Below are 27,324 nucleotides of genomic sequence, written 5' to 3'. Positions count from 1 at the left end.
CTCTGTGACCTTGTCTATAGCTTTAGGAGCAATGCCCTGAACACAGGATACAGTCCAGTAACAGGTCTGGTCTCTGTGGCCTTGTCTATAGCTTTAGAAACAATGCCCCAAACACATGGTGCAGTCCAGTAACAGGTCTGGTCTCTGTGACCTTGTCTATAGCTTTAGAAGCAATGCCCTGAACATAGGGTACAGTCCAGTAACAGGTCTGGTCTCTGTGGCCTTGTCTATAGCTTTAGGAGCAATGCCCCGAACATAGGGTACAGTCCAGCAACAGGTCTGGTCTCTGTGACCTTGTCTATAGCTTTAGAAGCAATGCACCGAACACAGGGTACAGTCCAGTAACAGGTCTGGTCTCTGTGACCTTGTCTATAGCTTTAGAAACAATGCCCTGAACACAGGGTGCAGTCCAATAACAGGTCTGGTCTCTGTGACCTTGTCTATAGCTTTAGAAGCAATGTCCTGAACACAGGGTACAGTCCAGTAACAGGTCTGGTCTCTGTGGCCTTGTCTATAGCTTTAGAAGCAATGTCCCGAACACAGGGTACAGTCCAGTAACAGGTCTGGTCTCTGTGACCTTGTCTATGGCTTTAGGAGCAATACCCTGAACACAGGGTGCAGTCCAGTAACAGGTCTGGTCTCTGTGACCTTGTCTATAGGTTTAGAAGCAATGTCCTGAACACAGGGTACAGTCCAGTAACAGGTCTGGTCTCTGTGACCTTGTCTATAGCTTTAGAAGCAATGCCCTGAACATAGGGTACAGTCCAGTAACAGGTCTGGTCTCTGTGGCCTTGTCTATAGCTTTAGGAGCAATGCCCCGAACATAGGGTACAGTCCAGCAACAGGTCTGGTCTCTGTGACCTTGTCTATAGCTTTAGAAGCAATGCCCTGAACACAGGGTACAGTCCAGTAACAGGTCTGGTCTCTGTGACCTTGTCTATAGGTTTAGAAGCAATGCACCGAACACAGGGTACAGTCCAGTAACAGGTCTGGTCTCTGTGGCCTTGTCTATAGCTTTAGAAGCAATGTCCCGAACACAGGGTACAGTCCAGTAACAGGTCTGGTCTCTGTGGCCTTGTCTATAGCTTTAGAAGCAATGCCTCGAGCACAGGGTACAGTCCAGTAACAGGTCTGGTCTCTGTGGCCTTGTCTATAGCTGTAGGAGCAATGCCCCGAACACAGGGTACAGTCCAGTAACAGGTCTGGTCTCTGTGGCCTTGTCTATAGCTGTAGGAGCAATGCCCTGAACATAGGGTGCAGTCCAGTAACAGGTCTGGTCTCTGTGGCCTTGTCTATAGCTTTAGGAGCAATGCCCCGAACACAGGGTACAGTCCAGTAACAGGTCTGGTCTCTGTGGCCTTGTCTATAGCTGTAGGAGCAATGCCCCGAACACAGGGTACAGTCCAGTAACAGGTCTGGTCTCTGTGGCCTTGTCTATAGCTTTAGAAGCAATGTCCCGAACACAGGGTACAGTCCAGTAACAGGTCTGGTCTCTGTGATCTTGTCTATAGCTTTAGAAGCAATGCCCTGAACACAGGGTGCAGTCCAGTAACAGGTCTGGTCTCTGTGATCTTGTCTATAGCTTTAGAAGCAATGCCCTGAACACAGGGTGCAGTCCAGTAACAGGTTTGGTCTCTGTGACCTTGTCTATAGCTTTAGGAGCAATGCCCCGAACACAGGGTACAGTCCAGTAACAGGTCTGGTCTCTGTGACCTTGTCTATAGCTTTAGAAGCAATGTCCTGAACACAGGGTACAGTCCAGTAACAGGTCTGGTCTCTGTGGCCTTGTCTATAGCTTTAGAAGCAATGCCCCAAACACAGGGTACAGTCCAGTAACAGGTCTGGTCTATGTGACCTTGTCTATAGCTTTAGGAGCAATGCCCCAAACACAGGGTACAGTCCAGTAACAGGTCTGGTCTCTGTGGCCTTGTCTATAGCTTTAGAAGCAATGCCTCGAGCACAGGGTACAGTCCAGTAACAGGTCTGGTCTCTGTGGCCTTGTCTATAGCTTTAGAAGCAATGCCCTGAACACAGGGTGCAGTCCAGTAACAGGTCTGGTCTCTGTGACCTTGTCTATAGCTTTAGAAGCAATGCCCCGAACACAGGGTACAGTCCAGTAACAGGTCTGGTCTCTGTGGCCTTGTCTATAGCTTTAGAAGCAATGCCCTGAACACATGGTGCAGTCCAGTAACAGGTCTGGTCTCTGTGGCCTTGTCTATAGCTTTAGAAGCAATGCCCTGAACACATGGTGCAGTCCAGTAACAGGTCTGGTCTCTGTGACCTTGTGTATAGCTTTAGGAGCAATACCCTGAACACAGGGTACAGTCCAATAACAGGTCTGGTCTCTGTGACCTTGTCTATAGCTTTAGAAGCAATGCACCGAACACAGGGTACAGTCCAGTAACAGGTCTGGTCTCTGTGACCTTGTCTATAGCTTTAGAAGCAATGCCCTGAACACATGGTGCAGTCCAGTAACAGGTCTGGTCTCTGTGACCTTGTCTATAGCTTTAGAAGCAATGCCCCGAACACAGGGTACAGTCCAGTAACAGGTCTGGTCTCTGTGGCCTTGTCTATAGCTTTAGGAGCAATGCCCCGAACACACGGTACAGTCCAGTAACAGGTCTGGTCTCTGTGACCTTGTCTATAGCTTTAGAAGCAATGCCCTGAACACATGGTGCAGTCCAGTAACAGGTCTGGTCTCTGTGACCTTGTCTATAGCTTTAGAAGCAATGCCCCGAACACATGGTGCAGTCCAGTAACAGGTCTGGTCTCTGTGACCTTGTCTATAGCTTTAGAAGCAATGCCCCGAACACATGGTGCAGTCCAGTAACAGGTCTGGTCTCTGTGGCCTTGTCTATAGCTTTAGAAACAATGCCCCAAACACAGGGTACAGTCCAGTAACAGGTCTGGTCTCTGTGACCTTGTCTATAGCTTTAGAAGCAATGCCCTGAACATAGGGTACAGTCCAGTAACAGGTCTGGTCTCTGTGGCCTTGTCTATAGCTTTAGGAGCAATGCCCCGAACATAGGGTACAGTCCAGCAACAAGTCTGGTCTCTGTGACCTTGTCTATAGCTTTAGAAGCAATGCACCGAACACAGGGTACAGTCCATTAACAGGTCTGGTCTCTGTGACCTTGTCTATAGCTTTAGAAACAATGCCCTGAACACAGGGTGCAGTCCAATAACAGGTCTGGTCTCTGTGGCCTTGTCTATGGCTTTAGAAGCAATGCCCTGAACACGGTACAGTCCAGTAACAGGTCTGGTCTCTGTGGCCTTGTCTATAGCTTTAGGAGCAATGCCCCGAACATAGGGTACAGTCCAGCAACAGGTCTGGTCTCTGTGACCTTGTCTATAGCTTTAGAAGCAATGCCCCGAACACAGGGTACAGTCCAGTAACAGGTCTGGTCTCTGTGGCCTTGTCTATAGCTTTAGAAGCAATGCACCGAACACAGGGTACAGTCCAGTAACAGGTCTGGTCTCTGTGACCTTGTCTATAGCTTTAGAAACAATGCCCTGAACACAGGGTGCAGTCCAATAACAGGTCTGGTCTCTGTGACCTTGTCTATAGCTTTAGGAGCAATGTCCCGAACACAGGGTACAGTCCAGTAACAGGTCTGGTCTCTGTGGCCTTGTCTATAGCTTTAGGAGCAATGCCCCGAACACAGGGTACAGTCCAGTAACAGGTCTGGTCTCTGTGGCCTTGTCTATAGCTTTAGAAGCAATGCCCTGAACACAGGGTACAGTCCAGTAACAGGTCTGGTCTCTGTGACCTTGTCTATGGCTTTAGAAGCAATGCCCCGAACACAGGGTACAGTCCAGTAACAGGTCTGGTCTCTGTGACCTTGTCTATAGCTTTAGAAGCAATGCCTCGAGCACAGGGTACAGTCCAGTAACAGGTCTGGTCTCTGTGACCTTGTGTATAGCTTTAGAAGCAATGCCCTGAACACAGGGTACAGTCCAGTAACAGGTCTGGTCTCTGTGGCCTTGTCTATAGCTTTAGAAGCAATGCCCTGAACACAGGGTGCAGTCCAGTAACAGGTCTGGTCTCTGTGGCCTTGTCTATAGCTTTAGAAGCAATGCACCGAACACAGGGTACAGTCCAGTAACAGGTCTGGTCTCTGTGACCTTGTCTATAGCTTTAGAAGCAATGTCCTGAACATAGGGTGCAGTCCAGTAACAGGTCTGGTCTCTGTGATCTTGTCTATAGCTTTAGAAGCAATGTCCTGAACACAGGGTACAGTCCAGTAACAGGTCTGGTCTCTGTGGCCTTGTCTATAGCTGTAGGAGCAATGCCCCAAACACAGGGTGCAGTCCAGTAACAGGTCTGGTCTCTGTGGCCTTGTCTATAGCTTTAGAAGCAATGCCCTGAACATAGGGTACAGTCCAGTAACAGGTCTGGTCTCTGTGACCTTGTCAATAGCTTTAGAAGCAATGCCCTGAACACAGGGTACAGTCCAGTAACAGGTCTGGTCTCTGTGGCCTTGTCTATAGCTTTAGAAGCAATGCCCTGAACACAGGGTACAGTCCAGTAACAGGTCTGGTCTCTGTGGCCTTGTCTATAGCTTTAGAAGCAATGCCCTGAACACAGGGTACAGTCCAGTAACAGGTCTGGTCTCTGTGACCTTGTCTATAGCTTTAGGAGCAATGCACCGAACACAGGGTACAGTCCAGTAACAGGTCTGGTCTCTGTGACCTTGTGTATAGCTTTAGGAGCAATGCCCTGAACATAGGGTACAGTCCAGTAACAGGTCTGGTCTCTGTGGCCTTGTCTATAGCTTTAGGAGCAATACCCCAAACACAGGGTACAGTCCAGTAACAGGTCTGGTCTCTGTGACCTTGTCTATAGCTTTAGAAGCAATGTCCTGAACACAGGGTACAGTCCAGTAACAGGTCTGGTCTATGTGACCTTGTCTATAGCTTTAGGAGCAATGCCCCGAACACAGGGTACAGTCCAGTAACAGGTCTGGTCTCTGTGACCTTGTCTATAGCTTTAGAAGCAATGCCCCAAACACAGGGTACAGTCCAGTAACAGGTCTGGTCTCTGTGGCCTTGTCTATAGCTTTAGAAGCAATGCCTCGAGCACAGGGTACAGTCCAGTAACAGGTCTGGTCTCTGTGACCTTGTGTATAGCTTTAGGAGCAATACCCTGAACACAGGGTACAGTCCAGTAACAGGTCTGGTCTCTGTAACCTTGTCTATAGCTTTAGAAGCAATGCCCTGAACATAGGGTGCAGTCCAGTAACAGGTCTGGTCTCTGTGGCCTTGTCTATAGCTTTAGAAACAATGCCCCGAACACAGGGTACAGTCCAGTAACAGGTCTGGTCTCTGTGACCTTGTCTATAGCTTTAGGAGCAATGCCCTGAACACAGGGTACAGTCCAGTAACAGGTCTGGTCTCTGTGGCCTTGTCTATAGCTTTAGAAGCAATGCCCTGAACACAGGGTACAGTCCAGTAACAGGTCTGGTCTCTGTGGCCTTGTCTATAGCTTTAGAAGCAATGCCCTGAACACAGGGTACAGTCCAGTAACAGGTCTGGTCTCTGTGGCCTTGTCTATAGCTTTAGGAGCAATGCCCCGAACACAGGGTACAGTCCAGTAACAGGTCTGGTCTCTGTGGCCTTGTCTATAGCTTTAGAAGCAATGCCCCGAACACAGGGTACAGTCCAGTAACAGGTCTGGTCTATGTGACCTTGTCTATAGCTTTAGAAGCAATGCCCTGAACACAGGGTACAGTCCAGTAACAGGACTGGTCTCTGTGGCCTTCTCTATAGCTTTAGAAGCAATGCCCTGAACACAGGGTACAGTCCAGTAACAGGTCTGGTCTCTGTGGCCTTGTCTATAGCTTTAGGAGCAATGCACCGAACACAGGGTACAGTCCAGTAACAGGTCTGGTCTCTGTGGCCTTGTCTATAGCTTTAGAAGCAATACCCTGAACACAGGGTACAGTCCAGTAACAGGTCTGGTCTCTGTGGCCTTGTCTATAGCTTTAGGAGCAATGCCCCGAACACAGGGTACAGTCCAGTAACAGGTCTGGTCTCTGTGACCTTGTCTATAGCTTTAGGAGCAATGCCCCGAACACAGGGTACAGTCCAGTAACAGGTCTGGTCTCTGTGACCTTGTCTATAGCTTTAGAAGCAATGCACCGAACACAGGGTACAGTCCAGTAACAGGTCTGGTCTCTGTGGCCTTGTCTATAGCTTTAGAAGCAATGCCCCGAACACAGGGTGCAGTCCAGTAACAGGTCTGGTCTCTGTGGCCTTGTCTATAGCTTTAGAAGCAATGCCCCAAACACAGGGTACAGTCCAGTAACAGGTCTGGTCTCTGTGGCCTTGTCTATAGCTTTAGAAGCAATGCCCCGAACACAGGGTGCAGTCCAGTAACAGGTCTGGTCTCTGTGGCCTTGTCTATAGCTTTAGAAGCAATGCCCCAAACACAGGGTACAGTCCAGTAACAGGTCTGGTCTCTGTGGCCTTGTCTATAGCTTTAGAAGCAATGCCCCGAACACAGGGTGCAGTCCAGTAACAGGTCTGGTCTCTGTGGCCTTGTCTATAGCTTTAGAAGCAATGCCCCAAACACAGGGTACAGTCCAGTAACAGGTCTGGTCTCTGTGGCCTTGTCTATAGCTTTAGAAGCAATGCCCCGAACACAGGGTGCAGTCCAGTAACAGGTCTGGTCTCTGTGGCCTTGTCTATAGCTTTAGAAGCAATGCCCCAAACACAGGGTACAGTCCAGTAACAGGTCTGGTCTCTGTGGCCTTGTCTATAGCTTTAGAAGCAATGCACCGAACACAGGGTACAGTCCAGTAACAGGTCTGGTCTCTGTGGCCTTGTCTATAGCTTTAGAAGCAATGTCCTGAACACAGGGTACAGTCCAGTAACAGGTCTGGTCTCTGTGGCCTTGTCTATAGCTTTAGGAGCAATGCCCCGAACACAGGGTACAGTCCAGTAACAGGTCTGGTCTCTGTGACCTTGTCTATAGCTTTAGAAGCAATGCACCGAACACAGGGTACAGTCCAGTAACAGGTCTGGTCTCTGTGACCTTGTCTATAGCTTTAGGAGCAATGCCCCGAACACAGGGTACAGTCCAGTAACAGGTCTGGTCTCTGTGACCTTGTCTATAGCTTTAGAAGCAATGCACCGAACACAGGGTACAGTCCAGTAACAGGTCTGGTCTCTGTGGCCTTGTCTATAGCTTTAGAAGCAATGCCCCGAACACAGGGTACAGTCCAGTAACAGGTCTGGTCTCTGTGGCCTTGTCTATAGCTTTAGAAGCAATGCCCCAAACACAGGGTACAGTCCAGTAACAGGTCTGGTCTCTGTGGCCTTGTCTATAGCTTTAGAAGCAATGCCCCGAACACAGGGTGCAGTCCAGTAACAGGTCTGGTCTCTGTGGCCTTGTCTATAGCTTTAGAAGCAATGCCCCAAACACAGGGTACAGTCCAGTAACAGGTCTGGTCTCTGTGGCCTTGTCTATAGCTTTAGAAGCAATGCCTCGAGCACAGGGTACAGTCCAGTAACAGGTCTGGTCTCTGTGACCTTGTGTATAGCTTTAGAAGCAATGCCCTGAACACAGGGTACAGTCCAGTAACAGGTCTGGTCTCTGTGGCCTTGTCTATAGCTTTAGAAGCAATGCCCTGAACACAGGGTACAGTCCAGTAACAGGTCTGGTCTCTGTGGCCTTGTCTATAGCTTTAGAAGCAATGCACCGAACACAGGGTACAGTCCAGTAACAGGTCTGGTCTCTGTGACCTTGTCTATAGCTTTAGAAGCAATACCCTGAACACAGGGTACAGTCCAGTAACAGGTCTGGTCTCTGTGACCTTGTCTATAGCTTTAGAAGCAATGCCCTGAACATAGGGTACAGTCCAGTAACAGGTCTGGTCTCTGTGACCTTGTCTATAGCTTTAGAAGCAATGCCCTGAACATAGGGTACAGTCCAGTAACAGGTCTGGTCTCTGTGACCTTGTCTATAGCTTTAGAAGCAATGCACCGAACACAGGGTACGAGGAAACAATGAAGTACCGCAGTGGCCACCAGAATTATCTCTAAAGTCACGCTATGTTACTATGTAGGGATCCCCATTTACCAAAAGTGTTTTCTAACCACTTACTGAAGGGGTTGCTGATGTCTGAGTTTTCAGCTAATCTGTTGGACAGGGCATCGATTCCTCTCAGGGCTTTGCTTATGCTGTCATCCGGAGCAGTGTTGTTGGGAATGAAGGTACAGCACGATGCCCCATCCATCTTACAGACCCCTCTCATGTCTCTGTTGGTTATAGTAGATATACACTGTGTTCCAAATTATGCAAATACTATTTCCTCCTATTTTCTCTAAATTACCTATCTGAATTGCAGTCATTGTTATTTCCCAGTCATCTACTATTCTAGTATAATTGCAATGTTTTGGAACAAACTGCCTATGAAAACAGGATCTTTTTTAAAAAAAAAAAAAACACTCAAAATGCATGTTCCAAATTATTATGCACAGCAGAGTTTTCAACCTTTTTTATTTTATTTTGAACAAACAAATGGCCAATTGTGAAGTTATAAGCATTATCAGCTTATTACAAAATGAAATCAAACAGTTTTCAAGTGAAAACTTTATTCTAGGTGATGTTACATTTGCACATAGGACCCCTTGTTCGAAAGAAGCTTCTGAACTCTCTCGTCCATTGAATTTGTCAGTTTTTGGATGGTTTCTGCTTCAATTGTTTTGCATGTGGACAGAATACCCTCCCAGAGCTGTTGCTTAGATGTGAACTGCCTCCCGCCATCATAGACACTCCTTTTGATGATGCTCCAGAGGTTCTCCATGGGGTTGAGGTCAGGGGAAGATGGTGGCCACACCATAAGTTTGTCCTCTTTTATGGCCATAGCAGCCAGAGATGCAGATGTGTTTTTTGCAGCATGAGACGGTGCATTATCATGCATGAAAGTGATCTTGCTGCGGAAAGCACGGTTCTTCCTCTTGAACCATGGCAGGAAGTGTTGTTTTAGAAACTCCACATAGATTATGGCGTTCATCTTTACCCTTCAGGGATCATAAAGGGGCCGACAATCTCTCTCCCCATGATTCCAGCCCAAAACATTACTCCACCTCCTCCTTGTTGGCACCTTAGCCGTGTTTTCATGGGGTGTCCATCAAACAGCCATCCTCCACTCCATCCATCTGGACCATCGAGCGTTGCACGGCGCTCATCGGTGAACAAAACAGTTTGGGAGTCAGTCTTCATGTATCGTTTGGCCCACTGGAGCCGTTTCTGCTTGTGTGCAGTGGATAGAGGTGGTCGACAGGATGGCTTACGCACAGCTGCAAACCTCTGAAGGACCCTGCATCTTGTTGTTCTGGGGACGTTGGAGGCACCAGCAGCTTCAAAAACTTGTCTGCTGCTATGACAAGGCATTTTTGCAGCTGCTCTTTTAACCTTACGCAATTGCCTGTTGGAAAGAGTCCTCAATTTTTCCTTATCAGCACGCACACGTGTGTGCTGGGGATCAGCTACATACTTATTGATTGTGCGATGATCACGATGAAGTGTCTTGGCAATGTTGATTGTAGTCATGCCTTGACCTAAATACTCCACAATTTGTTGCTTCTCAGCAGCCGACACATCCTTTTTCTTTCCCATTTTGGCCAAAAATGTAGGCTGCTTAATAATGTGGAACAGCCTTCTTAAGTAGTCTTGCCTTTATTTGGACACACCGGCCAAACTAATGTGCACAGGTATCTGCAATTGCTTTCAGTGATATAAAGAGCCCTGACACACATCACCATCAATGAGTTTAAATGACAAACAAAAAAATTCTAACCTCATCACTCCTAAACTCTTTGTGCATAATAATTTGGAACACAGTGTAATTTGTCGAGTCCATATTTATATTCGCTGTAATAATGGGGAATAGCGATGCTAATCCCGCTGCTTCTTGATCTCTGGTTTTGAACTCGTCTGGTACTCCTCTTAGGACTCCTAACAGCGTAAGTGTACACGTGAGGGTCAAAAGAATTAGGTATGCTAATGTCACGCTTGTGTCTCTGGTTTTTCGTTGGATATTCGTGGAGCTTTTCTGTATTTGGAGTCACAATCTGGAATGGTATCAGGAATTTAACAATAGCACATGTACCCTCCCATCCCACTGGCAGTACTCATCCACCACAAGTCAGCCCTAGCTACCGTCTGACTCAGGAGGGCATGACCTCATACCAAGTTAGTGGTGATGGTGGGACGGGACCCTGCTGAACAGCATTTGGACACATATTCTGTAATCGAGTCATTCTAGTAAGGAGGCTTCTACCCTTGTCTTTTCTTGGGCTACAGAACGGTTGTAGGCCCAGTGTTCCACCCAGGGCTGTGGATTCGTGGAGTCTGAGTCTGTGTTCATTTTGGTGAAGTCAGTATAAAATGACCCAAATTTCAAAAAACTGACCGTCACATCCAAACATAGACTATTTGTGAACAGGTGCTGAACCTAGTCACCAACGCTTATACAGTCAAAAAAATAAGGCAGCACTCTGTAGCGCCTTAGCTTGCAAACATGAAATGTGAAAATTGAATTGCATCACTGCACTAGAAATATGAAAAAATGAGAGCATTTAGCGCATTAATTGGCCAATTGATGTGTACATGGTAGCCACATTAAGGCATCTCTCGTATACCAGGTCCTAAACTTTCCTTTCCTCGCTGAGAAAGTTGGTGACTCTAGATTCAGCACCTGTTCACACTTAGTCTATGTTTGGATGTGACGATCAGTTTTTTGAAATTTGTATTCATTACCCTTCTGACTGAGCACTCCTCCGCCTCTTAGCCACAGGTGTTTTAATCTCAGCAGGTCCATTACCCCTCCACAGAGAGAGAGAAATTTAGTCTTAAGAAGAGGATTCACAGGTTCCCATTCAGATGAAGACGTTTATTCTGAGTGAGGAAAGGAAAGTGTAGGACCTGGTATACGAGAGATGCCTTAATGTGGCTACCAGGTACACATGATTTGGCCAATTATGCGCTAAACGCTCTAATTTTTTCATATTTCTAGTGCAGTAATGCAGTTCAATTTTCATGTTTGCATGTTTTGGCACCGCAGTGTGCTGACTATAAAATGACCCGACTTCGACTCCTAAAATATATAATAAATTGGGTACAATGCAGGATGTTCTGTGCATTTTTTCATAGTACTATGGAAAGTTTGGAAATGTCCTATAAATGTCTGTTCTGTTCCTGATCTAAGGATCTTGGCTTTTAGTTGAGCTGAAACTGTTGTGCACTTTTGTCCATGCTCGGTAATAACCAGTGCTGTGGAGTCGGGAGTCAGGGAACTTGAGGAGTGTGTCGGAGGTTTGGCTTACCAACTCCTCAAACCTGGTTCCCCTCCCCACCATTTTCTAGGCCTTAGGGCTCATACTCACTTCAATACCTGGCACTGCACTTGGTACTCAGGAGCGGAGCGTGCGGCTGCATGTATTGCTATGGTCTCAGGCACCCTGTATCTGCAGATGACTTTTGAGATTAGTTTCTTCACTGTAGCCTTGGTGGCTTTACACTCTTGGTACGTTTCTGGCCATCCTGAGAGGAGGTTTACGCACACAAGTACATACTCGTAGGTTTGTATCTTGGGAAGTTGAATGTAGTCTATCTGAAGACACTGGAGCGGGTAAAGGGGCCTCGGTGCGTGTCTCATAGACATCTTGGTGGTGCGTCCCACGTTGTTGAGCGTGAAGGTCAGACAGGCTTGAACGTGTTTGGCTGCAGTCACACTGAAAGGATGTGGTGGTCCACCAATGGTGGTGGACGAAGTCTGTCATGGCAGTCTTTGATTGGTGGGTATTGCCATGAGTGGCTTAAGCCATCATGAAATACAGAACCTGGGAAGGCAAACTTTTGTCCTCTATGTGCCACAGTCCTTCTGGTGACTGCAAAGCTCCCTTCTCCTGTTGTTAAAGCTTCTGGAGAAGAGGTCACAGGAGGGTCCGTGGCGGAGACCAATGATGCAGCTACCCCCCCCTTCCCCCCGGCAGGGTTGTCTCTTGGTTGGTAAGCTGCACATTTTGCAGCCTGGTTGGCCGGGAGGTTGCCTTTGGCTGTAGTTGAGTTGTCATTCGCATGATCCTTGCCTTTCACTATGTCAACTTTCTCAGGTAAAAGTAGGGCCTCCATCAGGAATTGGATGGATTTATAATTCTTGATAGGATTGCCTGCCTCTATGAGGAAATATCGACCTCTCCATATAGGTCCATATTCGTGAGCTATGCTAAAAGCCTAGCGGCTGTCTGTATAAATGGTGTCAGTTTGGTCTTTAGCATGTCTGCAGGCTTCTTCTATGAGTTCAGCTTCCTGGACGGACGTGTATGGTGGCAGCAGTTCTGCTTTTATGGTTTCGTGGAGGTAAGCAGCATATCCAGTGTAGGACCAGCCATCCATGCCATACTGCGATGAATCGGATGAAAACCATCGGCCCCTGTCTGTAGAAGCCGGAACCGTATGGGTTTCCTTAGCACTGCAAGAGGCTGATGCTGGCAATCCCCAACGTCCGCTCCACCGGGTACAATCCACTAATCACTGCAGTCCAGTCTCCCGGACAGAGGACACAGAAATTCAAAGCCGTACACAAGGTCTCGTCAGGGTTCTTTGTCTAACAACAATGAAGCCACTTACTATGAAGAGATTGAATGACTTTCGAACCACTTTCCCAAAACACCAGGGCCAAGACGGGTACAAACTCAGGTAGTGTAAGAATAAAGCTTCTTACCTTTTTACTGCAGCTGTCCGGAGTTGTCTGTCTGTCTCGGTGCCAGAAAAACATTAGGATCAAGGGGCCCTTTGAAGTAGCAGACCCCTGTTCATTGTCTACGCCACGTAATGTGGGACGTTCTAAGATGACGTGCCTGTTACAAATTAAATTGCAAAATCCACTTACCAGACAGAAGTACCACGCAGACGCACACTTATGTATCCCGGCAGAACTCTCTTTATTGCATCATTGGTCAGGTTTTATATATATTTTTATTGGGAATACATTGTAGCAATATAATTGGACCAGCTTATTTCTCCATATCTGCTGGCACTATCATACATACATCTCATTGGATAAAGTTAACACTATCGACACCCTCGGTGTGGTTCTCGCGTCTTTACTTTCCTGTTATCTCTAAGTTATGTTAGACAAAGAAATTACAAGAACCCCTTATCTCAAAACATAGACTCCATTTTGGAAAGCAAGGAGATGCATGTAGAATAACCAAAATGGAGTCAGGATAGATAAATAACTCCTGCTCGCACATTGTAATCGCACTGACCTGATGAATAATGTCATCTCATCACTTATACTGCACGGTGAACCGCACAACAATATAAATAAGAACTGTTCTTGTACTGCTGTGTATATGTTCTTTCCACCTCCCAAAAATCAGAACGAGGCTCAGCTCCCATTTATCCTGTGCTCTCTGCTGAGCGCTTACACCCCCTTACATCTCCAACACAGCAATTCAGACATACTGGTATACTGAAAGCAATCAAAAATTAAGTACCCCAAAATGTTATCAATAAAAACCTTTAACTTATCCTGCACAAAACCAGCCCCCACTCAGGTCCGTCATCTGTCACTGGAGAGAGCGAAGTCTCTGGAAAAGCGTCACGGCTCCAAAACCCCCCTCAAATGAAATCTATGCTGCCGAATAACCCCCTCCTGAGTCCCCCAGTAAGCGGCAGCGTGTTTACCATTACTGTAGTGGAGAGCGCACTTAACAATTTACGGGTGCATGTCACCAAAAGTACAAGCTGGGCACAATTAATGGGGTCGCTACGATATATGTGGCCCCAATGTATAGGGGCTTTACAGTGTAGGGGTGCTACAATATTTGGGGGCTCTACATTGTGTGGCGTCACAATGTATTGGGGTCACTACACTGTATGGGGATACAGTTTTTGAGGGCGCTACACTGTATGGGGGGAGCTATGTGTTTTCACGGGTCAGTCTTCTAAAATTCTGTGATGTAGTTTGTCAGTTAAACCTGACTCACTACACCCATAGATGAGCTCCTCATGGGGATTAATTTGCCAAATGTTGTTAATTGTGGATGTTTCTGCTTTTTTGTCACCTCAGGGGCTCTACAAATACAACATGGTGTCCAACTTTGCATTCCAAAAATCAGATAGCGCTCTTTGCTTTCCAAGATACAGTGGGGCAAAAAAGTATTCAGTCAGTCAGCAATAGTGCAAGTTCCACCACTTAAAAAGATGAGAGGCGTCTGTAATTGACATCATAGGTAGACCTCAACTATGGGAGACAAACTGAGAAAAAAAAATCCAGAAAATCACATTGTCTGTTTTTTTATCATTTTATTTGCATATTATGGTGGAAAATAAGTATTTGGTCAGAAACAAACAATCCAGATTTCTGGCTCTCACAGACCTGTAACTTCTTCTTTAAGAGTCTCCTCTTTCCTCCACTCATTACCTGTAGTAATGGCTCCTGTTTAAACTTGTTATCAGTATAAAAAGACACCTGTGCACACCCTCAAACAGTCTGACTCCAAACTCCACTATGGTGAAGACCAAAGAGCTGTCAAAGGACACCAGAAACAAAATTGTAGCCCTGCACCAGGCTGGGAAGACTGAATCTGCAATAGCCAACCAGCTTGGAGTGAAGAAATCAACAGTGGGAGCAATAATTAGAAAATGGAAGACATACAAGACCACTGATAATCTCCCTCGATCTGGGGCTCCACGCAAAATCCCACCCCGTGGGGTCAGAATGATCACAAGAACGGTGAGCAAAAATCCCAGAACCACGCGGGGGGACCTAGTGAATGAACTGCAGAGAGCTGGGACCAATGTAACAAGGCCTACCATAAGTAACACACTACGCCACCATGGACTCAGATCCTGCAGTGCCAGACGTGTCCCACTGCTTAAGCCAGTACATGTCCGGGCCCGTCTGAAGTTTGCTAGAGAGCATTTGGATGATCCAGAGGAGTTTTGGGAGAATGTCCTATGGTCTGATGAAACCAAACTGGAACTGTTTGGTAGAAACACAACTTGTTGTGTTTGGAGGAAAAAGAATACTGAGTTGCATCCATCAAACACCATACCTACTGTAAAGCATGGTGGTGGAAACATCATGCTTTGGGGCTGTTTCTCTGCAAAGGGGCCAGGACGACTGATCCGGGTACATGAAAGAATGAATGGGGCCACGTATCGTGAGATTTTGAGTGCAAACCTCTTTCCATCAGCAAGGGCATTGAAGATGAAACGTGGCTGGGTCTTTCAACATGACAATGATCCAAAGCACACCGCCAGGGCAACGAAGGAGTGGCTTCGTAAGAAGCATTTCAAGGTCCTGGAATGGCCTAGCCAGTCTCCAGATCTCAACCCTATAGAAAACCTTTGGAGGGAGTTGAAAGTCCGTGTTGCCAAGCGAAAAGCCAAAAACATCACTGCTCCAGAGGAGATCTGCATGGAGGAATGGGCCAACATACCAACAACAGTGTGTGGCAACCTTGTGAAGACTTACAGAAAACGTTTGACCTCTGTCATTGCCAACAAAGGATAGATTACAAAGTATTGAGATGAAATTTTGTTTCTGACCAAATACTTATTTTCCACCATAAAATGCAAATAAAATGATAAAAAAACAGACAATGTGATTTTCTGGATTTTTTTTTCTCAGTTTGTCTCCCATAGTTGAGGTCTACCTATGATGTAAATTACAGACGCCTCTCATCTTTTTAAGTGGTGGAACTTGCACCATTGCTGACTGACTAAATACTTTTTTGCCCCACTGTATGCCATGTGACCGAACAATAGTTTTTGACCACATTTGGGGGGGAATTGATCAGGGCGTTTGGGAAAAATTGTATAAAGCATTATGGGGTCCATTTTGTCCTGAGAGCGGCGGTGAAAATCTGAGCCTGGAAATTACAGGCCTGGAATCTTCACTTTCCCAAACTCAATAACTCCAGGTTTCATAACCCGTCTTCAGCAGTCACCCATTCCCTAATAACCTTGTTCGCCCCTCTGCACCCGCTCTAGTTCAGTAATGTCCTCATTTCCTTTGCTCATTTCTCAGCCCGAGCCTCCATCTTACATAAATCCTTCTGTAATATTAAATTATCCTCCTCTGTGGTGATTGCCCTGCAGAGTTTAGTATCATCAGCAAATACTACTCTGAACGTTCTCCACAAAGTCATTAATATGTTAAAAAGAAGAGGGCCCAGTACCGACCCATGTGGTACCCACTGTTACCTGTGACCCAATCTGAGTGTGTTCCACCCTTTGTTTCCCACCACTGAGCCAGTTGTTAGCCCAGATACATATATATAACTCTAGTCCCATTATTCTCATTTTATATGCCAACCTTTTGTGCAGCCCGTATCAGATGTCTTTGAAAAGTCCACATAGACAACATCCACTGCGCTTCCGTGGTCCAGTCTGGAACGTGCCTCCTCATAGAAGTCTGACAGGACCGATCTCTCATAAAACCATGCCGATACTGGGTCATGAGGCAATTCTTTGTGAAAAAGCGGCACTCGCTACCTGGAGTAAAAATTCCAGGGCTATCTTATAACAATATACAAATATATTGGGGGTCGGCGCAGATATCTTTCTAATGATCTTTTTACGTGTAGGCTTGAGACGGTGACAAGAAGGTATCCTACATCCACATCATAGAAGGTTTAATCATAATCCCAGACGCGGGTTCTTTACTGTAAGTGCGGTGAGACTATGGACCTCTCTGCCGTATAATGTTGTAATTAATGGTGGTCACACTATACACGTACGAGGAGGCCTGGAAGCCTTTCTTCAATACAATATTCCAGGTTGTGGGTACTGGATTCTGGGATGGGACGTTTATCCAGGAACTCGCCTGATTGTCGTATGTGACGTCAGGAAGGATTTTTTCTTTTAGCATCTGCCTCTTGGGCTTTTTGCCTCCTTTAGATCATATTAGGCTATAGGTTGAACTCGATGGACTGACGGCTACTTTCAACGTTAAAAACTATGAAAGTATGCACAAAAATCCTACCAAGAAGAATAATTTCAGAACGGTTTCCACCTTTTATGTTGTCCACAATCTGAACAAATCCATTGCGAAACAAACTGAAATCATTTTGAGGCAAAATAACAAAACTAAAATAATGTGGTTGCATAAGTATGAACACCCTCTTATAATTGGGGATGTGCTTGTGCTCAGAATCAGCCAATCACCTTCTTTTTGCATCTCTCCCTTTTTTCTTTCCTTTGTTTTTCTTCTGCATCTTCCTTTGTCATTTTACCTCTTTCATTTCTTTTCTTAATTTCTCTCCTTTTTCTTTTACTCCATTTTTCTACCTCTCCTTTCCTCTCCCTGCCTCTCTCCCCTTTCACTGTCAGGACTCGAACCTAGCAACTCCTGTGAACCAGGCAGAAGCTCTTCCCTTAGAGCTATTCCGCTCTCTGGACAGCTTCTTGCTAACTCTGATACCAATACATGTGCTCCACTCTGTGATTCCTGATTGGCTCCACTCTGTGATTCCTGATTGGCTCCACTCTGTGATTCCTGATTGGCTCCACTCTGTGATTCCTGATTGGCTCCACTCTGTGATTCCTTATTGGCTCCACTCTGTGATTCCTTATTGGCTCCACACTGTGAGTCCTGATTGGCTCCACTCTGTGATTCCTGATTGGCTCCACTCTTTGATTCCTGATTGGCTCCACTCTGTAACTCCTGATTGGCTCCACTCTGTGACTCCTGATTGGCTCCACACTGTGACTCCTGATTGGCTCCACACTGTGAGTCCTGATTGGCTCCACTCTGTGACTCCTGATTGGCTCCACTCTGTGACTCCTGATTGGCTCCACACTGTGACTTCTGATTGGCTCCACACTGTGACTCCTGATTGGCTCCACACTGTGACTCCTGATTGGCTCCACACTGTGAGTCCTGATTGGACACCCTATTTAAACCTGGGCTTGCACTTCCTTCCTTGTGGAATTATTAAGCTCCCAGCCTTTAGTCAAGTGCTCTCTCGCTACGTGCTGCTCCTCCAAGCTAAACTGCTGATATTGTGTACTGACCTATAGCTTCCATTGACTACGCTACCTGCCTCTGCTCCGCCTAGTGGTTGCAATACTAATACTCCAATCCAGACCCAGATCATAACACTCTCCTTCCTCTCCCTGTCCCTCTCCCATTTCTCGCCCTGCCCCTCTCCCCTTTCTCGTTTCTGTCATTGCCTTTCTCCCCTTTCCCTGCCTCTCTTCTCTTTTTCTTTCCTCTCCCCCCTATTTTTCCTTTCCCTGTATCTCTACCCTTACTCTTTTCTCTCTCCTTCTCCCTCACTCTCTTCTCTTTCCTCTCCCTGACTTCCTCCTTTCTCTCACTCTCTCCCGTTCTTTCCAATCGCAGCTTCTGCTTTTCTGCCTTCCTCTCCCTACCACTCTCCCCTTCTTCCTTCCTTCCTCTCCTAGCCTCTTCTCTTTTTGGCCAATGTCTATGTTTTTCACCATACTTCCTCTCTTCCTTTCCCATTCCACTTTATTCCTGTGTCCCCATTCCTTTGCTCCCAGCCTTCCTCTCCATCCTCCACCTTCCTTAACTCTCCTTTTCCTCTTTCTTTTGTCTTTCCTCTGCCCCTTCCTTCGCCATTCCTTTCCCAGCTTTTCTTCATTTCCTCTTTCCTTTCTCTTCCCACCTCTATCTTTCCTTTCTTCCCCAACCTCTCACCCCTTTCTTCTTCCTCTCTATGCCTCTCTTCCTGCCCTGCTTCACTTTCTCCTTCCTCTCCATGACTCTCCCATTCTTACTCTCCCAACCTCCCTCCACTTCTTCCTTCCTTTGCTGGGCTCTTTCTCTTTCCCTCCTTTTCCTTCTCCCAGTCTTCCTCCCCTTCTGCCTTTTTTCCTCCACTTTTTCTTTCCTTTCTCCCCTTTTTCCTTACTCTCTCCCCTTCTTCCTTACTCTCCCTGCCTCTCTGTTTTTTCGCTGTCTTTACTCTTCCAGCCTCTCATTTCCCATTCCTTTTTCTGCCTCTCTCCCTTTCCTTCTCCCAACCATTCCGTCTTCCTTCTCTCTTCCCACTCTTACTTTTGTTTTTGCTCTGCCCCTTGCTCTCTTCCATACCTCCTTGCTTCCTTTCCCAGCCTCCCTTTCTTGCTTGCGCTCCCAGACGCTCTTCCTTTCATGTTTTCTTTTTCTTTCTGCCTCACCCTTTTTCTACGTCTCCCTTCCTCTCTCCCCTTCTTCCTTCCTCTCCTGCTTCTCTCCTTTTCTCCTCGACATTTTTTACCCCTCTCCCATTTCTCTTTCCATCTTTTTCTCATTCCTCTCCTGCCTCTCTCCTTTTCTTTTCTACATTTTTTGCCCATCTCCCGTTTCTCTCCTGGTCTTTCTCCTCTTCCTCCTTCGTTCCAGTCCCCATCTCTCTCTTTTTCTTCCTTACTCTTTCCCGCTCTCCTTCCTCTCTCATTCTCTCTCCTCTGCTATAGCCTCTCTTTTTCCTCTGTTTTTTTGCCCCTCCTGTTTCTCTCTGCCTCTCCTCCTTCCTTCCTCTCCCCACTTCTCTCCCGTTCTTCTTTACTCTTTTCCTCTCTTCCCTTCCTCTCCCAGCCTTTCTCCTCTTCTATACTTCCCCCCCCTCTTTTCCTCTCCCCGCCTCTCTCGCTCTGCTTCTTGCTGCCTCTCCAGACTGTAGTAATTATAAGTTTTGTCTCCACTGTAATGTAATAAGTCAGTGGTTGCCCTTGTTCTCATCTTTGATTTTTTTTTTTTGACTCCTTTGTTAACCCTCCGTGAGGTGCACCTCGGGCACTCCCGAGTTCAGGTGCAGTGTGCCTGACAGGCACAGGTTCTAAAACGATCTATAACATCTAACTATCTCAATTCCAAGACTCTAATAGTAATCAGTGACCTTCATAGGGATGTATTAAAAGACAGTACACACAATCAGATTCCCCTCCCCCCCAAAAAAAATAAACATTTAATGACCATAAACATAATAATAACAAAATTATTTTTTTGGTGGCCTCTGGATCAGGCCTCTAACACACTAGATTCTACAAACAAGTCCTGATTGGCTCCACTCTGTGACTCCTGATTGGCTCCACTCTGTGACTCCTGATTGGCTCCACACTGTGACTTCTGATTGGCTCCACACTGTGACTCCTGATTGGCTCCACACTGTGACTCCTGATTGGCTCCACACTGTGAGTCCTGATTGGACACCCTATTTAAACCTGGGCTTGCACTTCCTTCCTTGTGGAATTATTAAGCTCCCAGCCTTTAGTCAAGTGCTCTCTCGCTACGTGCTGCTCCTCCAAGCTAAACTGCTGATATTGTGTACTGACCTATAGCTTCCATTGACTACGCTACCTGCCTCTGCTCCGCCTAGTGGTTGCAATACTAATACTCCAATCCAGACCCAGATCATAACACTCTCCTTCCTCTCCCTGTCCCTCTCCCATTTCTCGCCCTGCCCCTCTCCCCTTTCTCGTTTCTGTCATTGCCTTTCTCCCCTTTCCCTGCCTCTCTTCTCTTTTTCTTTCCTCTCCCCCCTATTTTTCCTTTCCCTGGGATTTGGGATTTACAACAAATTTCATTTTTGGATCTTGATCTATGCGGTATAGCTGAGGAAATTATCATCAGCAAAACGCATGTTAAAGCAATGAGTGGGAACACTATTCTACACGCAGCCAGTAATCATCCAGCACACACAATAAAATCTATACCTGTGGGGGAACTTATTAGACTCAAGCGAAATTGCAGTAAGGAAGAGGACAAAGTGAGAGAATTTGGGGAACTTAAAAAGAAACCTAGAGCTCGAAACTATCCTAATTGGTCATTAAATAGAGCCACAGAAATAGTGAACCACAAATGCAGACAACAATTATTGACACCCCAAATAAAAAATGCTCTTGACAAAAAGAAACAATGTTAAACCTTATGTGTGTCTACAATGTAGCTCACAATTACAATGACCAATCCTGTATGAGGACTCTATCGTCACGGATATTCTAAAAGACGGAATAAATGTAGTAGCCAGAAGAGGCCACACCATTGGTGACATAATCTCACCCAACTCAATTGCCTCTAAACCCACATCGAATACATGGCTCGAGTGCAAAGGTTTTTTCAAATGCGGCACCACAGCATGAAGTACGTGTGCACACTCCCATTTAGGTAGCACTTTTCAGAATTCCGAAAGGAATAAAAAATATAACATTAACCATTTTATTAACTGCCATACAAAAAACGTTGTATACAAAATTGACTGTTCAGTATGTCATTTATCATACATAGGCTGCGCAACGCGCAAATTAAAAACGCGCATCACAGAACATCTTAGGGATGCTAGTAGCCGTAATACTACGAACAGAAATATCTCCATGGCATCTAAACACTTCCTAGATAAACATAATTGTGGTACCTCAGCCTTTAGAGTCCACGGTATTGAGAAAATTCACTTTCATAGCCGCGGGGGAGACATCAGGAGACGTCTATTAACTAGAGAAGCCTTTTGGATTTATAAATTAAATACCAGGTTTCCCGCAGGTTTGAACAAAAGGAACGAAATTTTATTTCACTATTGTTAACAGTTTTATGTGTTTTGAATAATTTTAAAATAATCACGTTTACACGTGTTTAATTGTTTTATATAAGAGATTGTAGGACCTTTCAATATATCATGTGATCAGTAAATCGTGTGTGATTGGTCCAGGCATGCTATATATGTTATATCCATTTGATCTATTGCATGTGCATGAGTAAGATCCCAAGGGATCGAAACGCGTTGCCATCTTCTTGTAATTCACCTGTCTCCACTTGTTACCTGTAAGGATTGTCCTTTTAATCATATGTCGGACGAATAAAGAATTTTTTACCATCTTATTGGAGCTGGAGTATCCACGATTCCCGTACATCTCATTTTTTAGTGGACCTCTGGAACAGGCCTCTATAACACACTAGATGCTACAAACAATTTGAAAGTGAGAGGTCCCCTACTGTATGACGTTAGTAACAGAAAGATTTTTTAGTGGACCTCTGGATCAGGCCTCTATAACACACTAGATGCTACAAACAATTTGAAAGTGAGAGGTCCCCTACTGTAAGACGTTAGTAACATAAGATTTTTTGGTGAATGCTGGATCAGGCCTCTATAACACACTAGATGCTACAAACAATTTGAAAGTGAGAGGTCCCCTACTGTAAGACGTTAGTAACATAAGATTTTTTGGTGAATGCTGGATCAGGCCTCTATAACACACTAGATGCTACAAACAATTTGAAAGTGAGAGGTCCCCTACTGTAAGACGTTAGTAACAAGATTTTTTGGTGGATGCTGGATCAGGCCTCTATAACACACTAGATGCTACAAACAATTTGAAAGTGAGAGGTCCCCTACTGTAAGACGTTAGTAACATAAGATTTTTTGGTGGATGCTGGATCAGGCCTCTATAACACACTAGATGCTACAAACAATTTGAAAGTGAGATGTCCTCTACTGTGTGACGTTAAAACAAAAAGTGGCACATTTCTCAACTATCGCCAAATAGCCTCCAGTTTCCATGACATAGCTATTACTGAACATTAAAATTAGGGAATAAGAACTTAATGGTAATACACCTAGGTGCTGCTAGATTGCTATTCACTCATATTCAGAGGTTACATGTCCAGCAGAAGAAACACAGAAACAAAGCAGGCAGATGATATTTGCATGGGTCAGGCAGATCGCGTTGTGACATTTTTTGCATTCATAATTTGACATCCTTCTGCCACCAGTTTCAACGGGACAGGTGTTGCATCTACGACTTTTAGGAGGTGGGGATTTTTCTCGATCATCTTTGGGATGAAATCTTTCAGGCTACATGCGATTCCACTCATCTGCAGACGTCTTCAGCGTAGCTCGCCACCCACCAGATCACTAGCTAAATTTTCCAGGTAAATTCTACACAATGGTAGCAGTTGATTACCGAGGTATATCACTTATGTATTGATAACACACACTCAAGGTCGCGAAGAAGATGTCCATTGGCCAGCACTTGGTGTTTCGGCTAATGCTGTAAGTGGCTTCTTGCCTACTTGATCTTTTTATCTTTGCCCAAATAATAGGTGTTATCTTTATCTTGTTCATCTTTATCAGTCTCCGCACCATCCTGCCCTGTTTCTGAATCACTTTTACGTTCTTCCACCTCATCTTCAGATGATTTGTCACTCTCTTCCCCTAGATCCTCACTCTGTGTGGATGCTACCTAATCATTATTTAACAGAAGATTCTTCATTTCTTCATCACGAAGGGGGTTAGATAAATAGTAAGAAAACCCTACTTATTTCCACAAAATTATTCATTATTTATTAATTTATTCATAATTAATTATGCATTATTCATTCATAAAACAAGCTACATAAACAATTGTGATCAATAAAAAGAGAAAGTAAAAAACCTTCAAATGTGAGGCAAGCTCAGGGGCAGTGTGCTTGAAAAGCCACCAAGGTCAGATGTGCTCCACAGAAGGTCTGCTGTAACACTGAAGGCAGAAGGTCTGCTGTAACACTGTGAGATCAAGCGTCAAAGAGCATGTAAAGACCAGAAATAACTGGCAAGGGGAGATTTTCTCATAGTTTGGGGAGGAGAGAAAGACGAAACGAATTGATCTGTGCCTGTCAGATTAGCTGTGCCTGACGGGGGTAATGTTGATGTCACAGGAACATGATCCCTCAGTAATATCACTGTGTTACCGTGCCACCACTGATGGAAGAGGGAGATTGCTGGTTCCTCTTAGTTCCCTCTCTTGAGGACCACCCATTCCTTTTGTTTTCCAGAAGGTCCATTCTCTTGTGAGAGGCTATGCTGAGAATGGCCTGCACAATACCATCATGGCGCCGGTGTGGAGCTCTGCGCGGATCACTATGGACTTGTAAGACAAGTTTCTGTTTAGTGGAACTGCGTTGTGTGTGTCCCTTGTCTTAACAAGTCTGTCTCTCCTCTGTAGCCGGGAAGCCCAGTACTCGGACTGGGAGTACCCTGAATGGATCCCACATGCGGACAGATGGCATTTCCTTTCACACAGGTAAGATATGTATGACTGTGGCAGGGGACATCCTGTGTGGTCCTTCAGGGTGTGGAACCTGCAGGATCAGCAGTGGATCACATGCTGCTTTCATGATTTTGTCTGATCCATGTTTGAGGTCTAGATCACATCTGGAATCTTATGACTGTCTGCTCCATGTTTGAGAAATGGATCACATGCTTTTTGCATGACTGTCAGATTCTGCCTGAGGTGTGGATCACTCACTGGTCTCATGACCTTGTCTGATTCTGCATGAAGACTGGATCACACACTGGTCTCTTGACTGTCTGCTGAGCTTCGGGATTGGTGGTGTTGGAGCGTTCGGGCACCATCACCTTTTTGCCGTCTCAGCATTGTGCGCTTAGTGTCTTTTCTGTTTTTTTGGCAGTGAGGCTGAGATATATCTCCCCCTGCAGACGACCTCCCCTCCATTCTGCATCAGAAGAGAAGGTTTAAAGGAGGACTCTGACCCCCACATCCTCGGCAGGTGAAAATATTCGCACAAAGTTCCCTATCATATTACCCTTGGATTTACAGAGAACCAGGATATGTGTTATCTGCTCCCTATATACCGTGTATCATCCATATTACAGGTCATGTGTTATCTGTCCCCTCTATACCGTATATCCTCCATATTATTATTATTTATTTATATAGCACCATTAATTCCATGGTGCTGTACATGAGAAGGGGTTACATAGAGTTATAGATATCATTTACAGTAAACAAGTTTACAGTGACACACTGGTACAGAGGGGAGAGGACCCTGTCCTTGCGGACTTACATTGTACAGGATAATGGGGAAGAGACAGAAGGTCAGGAGTGTGGCAGCTCAGGTGGTGGTGAGGCGGCAGCTCGGGTGGTGGTGAGGCATCAGATCTGGTGGTTGGTGAGGCGGCAGCTCAGGTGGTGGTGAGGCGGCAGCTCGGGTGGTGGTGAGGCGGCAGCTTGGGGGTGGTGGTGAGGCGGCAACTCTGGTGGTGGTGAGGAGGCAGCTCGGGTGGTGGTGAGGCGGCAGCTCTGGTGGTGGTGAGGAGGCAGCTCGGGTGGTGGTGAGGCGGCAGCTCTGGTGGTGGTGATGAGGCGGCAGCTTGGGTGGTGGTGAGGAGGCAGAATGGTTATTGCAGGCTGTAGGCTTTCCTGAAGAGATGGGTTTTCAGGTTCCAAATGAAGGATCCAAGGGTGGTGGATAATCGGATGTGTTGAGGCATGGAATTCCAGAGGATGGAGGATATTCGGGAGAAATCTTGGAGGCGGTTGTGTGAGGGACGAATAAGTGTGGAGGAGAGTAGGAGGTCTTGGGAGGATCGGAGATTACGCGAGGGAAGATATTGGGAGATTAGTTCAGAAATATAGGGAGGGGGCAGGTTGTGGATGGCTTTGTAGGTCAGTGTTAGTAGTTTGAACTGGATTTGTTGGGGAGTTGGGAGCCAGTGGAGGGATTTGCAAAGGGAAGAAACGGGAATAGCGAGGAGAGAGTTGGATTAGCCGGGCAGCAGAGTTGAGGACAGACAGGAGTGGTGCAAGAGAGTTAGCGGGGAGGCCGCAGAGGAGTAATCGAAGCGGGAGATGACGGCATGCACAAGAGTTTTAGTAGATTGAGGGCTGAGGAAGGGACGGATTCTGGCAATATTTTTGAGTTGGAGGCGACAGGAGGTGGCAAGAGTTTGGATGTGCGGTTTGATAGACAGGGCAGATTTGAGAATTACTCCTAGGCAGCGGATTTCAGGTGCGGGAGAGCGTGATTTTGTTTACCATAATAGATAGGTCGGGTAGGGAGGAAAGATGATGAGTTCAGATTTGTCTACATTGAGTTTTAGGAAGCGAGAGTTGAAGAAGCAGGATATGGCTGACAGACACTCTGGGATTCTGGACAGCAGGGAGGTGACATCTGGGCCAGAGAGGTAGATCTGAGTGTCATCAGCATAAACGTGGTACTGGAAACCATGGGACTCTGTGTTTTCCTAGGCCAAGGGTATAGATGGAAAAATGTAGGGGCCCTAGGACAGAGCCTTGAGGGACTCCAACAGAGAGGGCGGGATGAGGAGGTGGTGTGGGAGTGGGAAACGCTAAATGTGCGGTCGGAAAGGTATGAGGCAATCCAGGACAGGGCAAGGTCTTTGATGCCAAGGGAAGATTGAATCTGTAGCAGTAGGCTGTGGTCGACTGTGTCGAAAGCAGAGGACAGGTTGAGAAGGAGGAAGATGGAGAACTGTCTGTTAGCTTTGGCTGTGACTAAGTCATTAGTAATTTTGGTCAGAGCAGTTTCGGTGGAGTGGTGGGGGCGGAAGCCAGATTGGAGGTTGTCAAGGAGAGAGTTAGATGAGAGGTGGGAGGAAATTTGAGCATGGACATGCTGCTCAAGGAGTTTTGAAGCAAACGGGAGCAGTGATATGGGGCGGTAGCTGGGCATAGCAGTTGGGTCAAGGTTTGTTTTTTGAGGATTGGTGTGATGGTGGCATGTTTGAAGGCAGAGGGGAAGGTACCAGAAGATAGCGATAGGTTGAAGAGATGGGTTAGGGCTGGAATGAGCGTGTTAGTGAGGTTGGGGAGCCGGTGGGAAGGGATGGCGTCAAGTGCACAGGTGATGAGGTGTGATTTGGAGAAGGGGTGAGTAAGCTCTCCTTCAGTGATGTTGGAGAGGGAGGTTATTAGGGAAGGGCAGAGGTCCGGTATGTGGAGTGGTTGGGGTGGAACAGTAAAGGTTTGCCTTGTTTGGTCGATCTTGTTTTTGAAGTAGGTGGCAAAGTCCTCGGAAGAGATGAGGGAAGTTGGAGGTGACAGTGGTGGGCGGAGGAGAGAGTTAAATGTGCTGAACAGTTGTTTTGGGTTGTAGGATAGTGAAGATACAAGGTTAGTGAAATAGGTCTGTTTAGCGGAGGTGAGGGCTAGTTTGAAGGCAAGTGTAGTTTGTTTGAAAGCAGTGAAGTTACATAGTTACATAGTTATTAAGGTTGAAGGAAGACTGTAAGTCCATCTAGTTCAACCCATAGCCTAACCTAACATGCCCTAACATGTTGATCCAGGGGAAGGCAAAAAAACCCCATGTGGCAAAGAGTAACTCCACCATGGGGAAAAAAATTCCTTCCCGACTCCACATACGGCAATCAGACTAGTTCCCTGGATCAACGCCTTATCAAGGAATCTAGTGTATATACCCTGTAACATTATACTTTTCCAGAAAGGTATCCAGTCCCCTCTTAAATTTAATTAATGAGTCACTCATTACAACATCATACGGCAGAGAGTTCCATAGTCTCACTGCTCTTACAGTAAAGAATCCGCGTCTGTTATTA

The 27,324-nt window shown here is 46.1% G+C and overlaps 1 protein-coding gene across 3 annotated transcripts in view; it reads left to right on the top strand.

Annotated features, from left to right (window-relative positions):
• GTF3C2 (general transcription factor IIIC subunit 2) overlaps nt 1-27,324 on the top strand; it is a 160,944-nt gene that overhangs the window by 69,262 nt on the left and 64,358 nt on the right. For 2 of the 3 annotated variants that reach the window (XM_077291968.1, XM_077291967.1), the window contains exons 6-8: nt 23,781-23,875; nt 23,951-24,028; nt 24,417-24,515. In XM_077291968.1, the coding sequence (XP_077148083.1) occupies nt 23,781-23,875; nt 23,951-24,028; nt 24,417-24,515 (272 nt within the window). The remainder of the gene's footprint in view (nt 1-23,780; nt 23,876-23,950; nt 24,029-24,416; nt 24,516-27,324) is intronic. The other variant, XM_077291969.1, reaches the window with a different exon arrangement.

This window comes from Ranitomeya variabilis, chromosome 2 (genome assembly GCF_051348905.1).
Source record: "Ranitomeya variabilis isolate aRanVar5 chromosome 2, aRanVar5.hap1, whole genome shotgun sequence".
NCBI classification, from domain to species: Eukaryota; Metazoa; Chordata; class Amphibia; order Anura; family Dendrobatidae; genus Ranitomeya; species Ranitomeya variabilis.
Note: the sequence above shows the minus strand (reverse complement) of the source record. Positions and strands in the feature narration are given on the sequence as shown.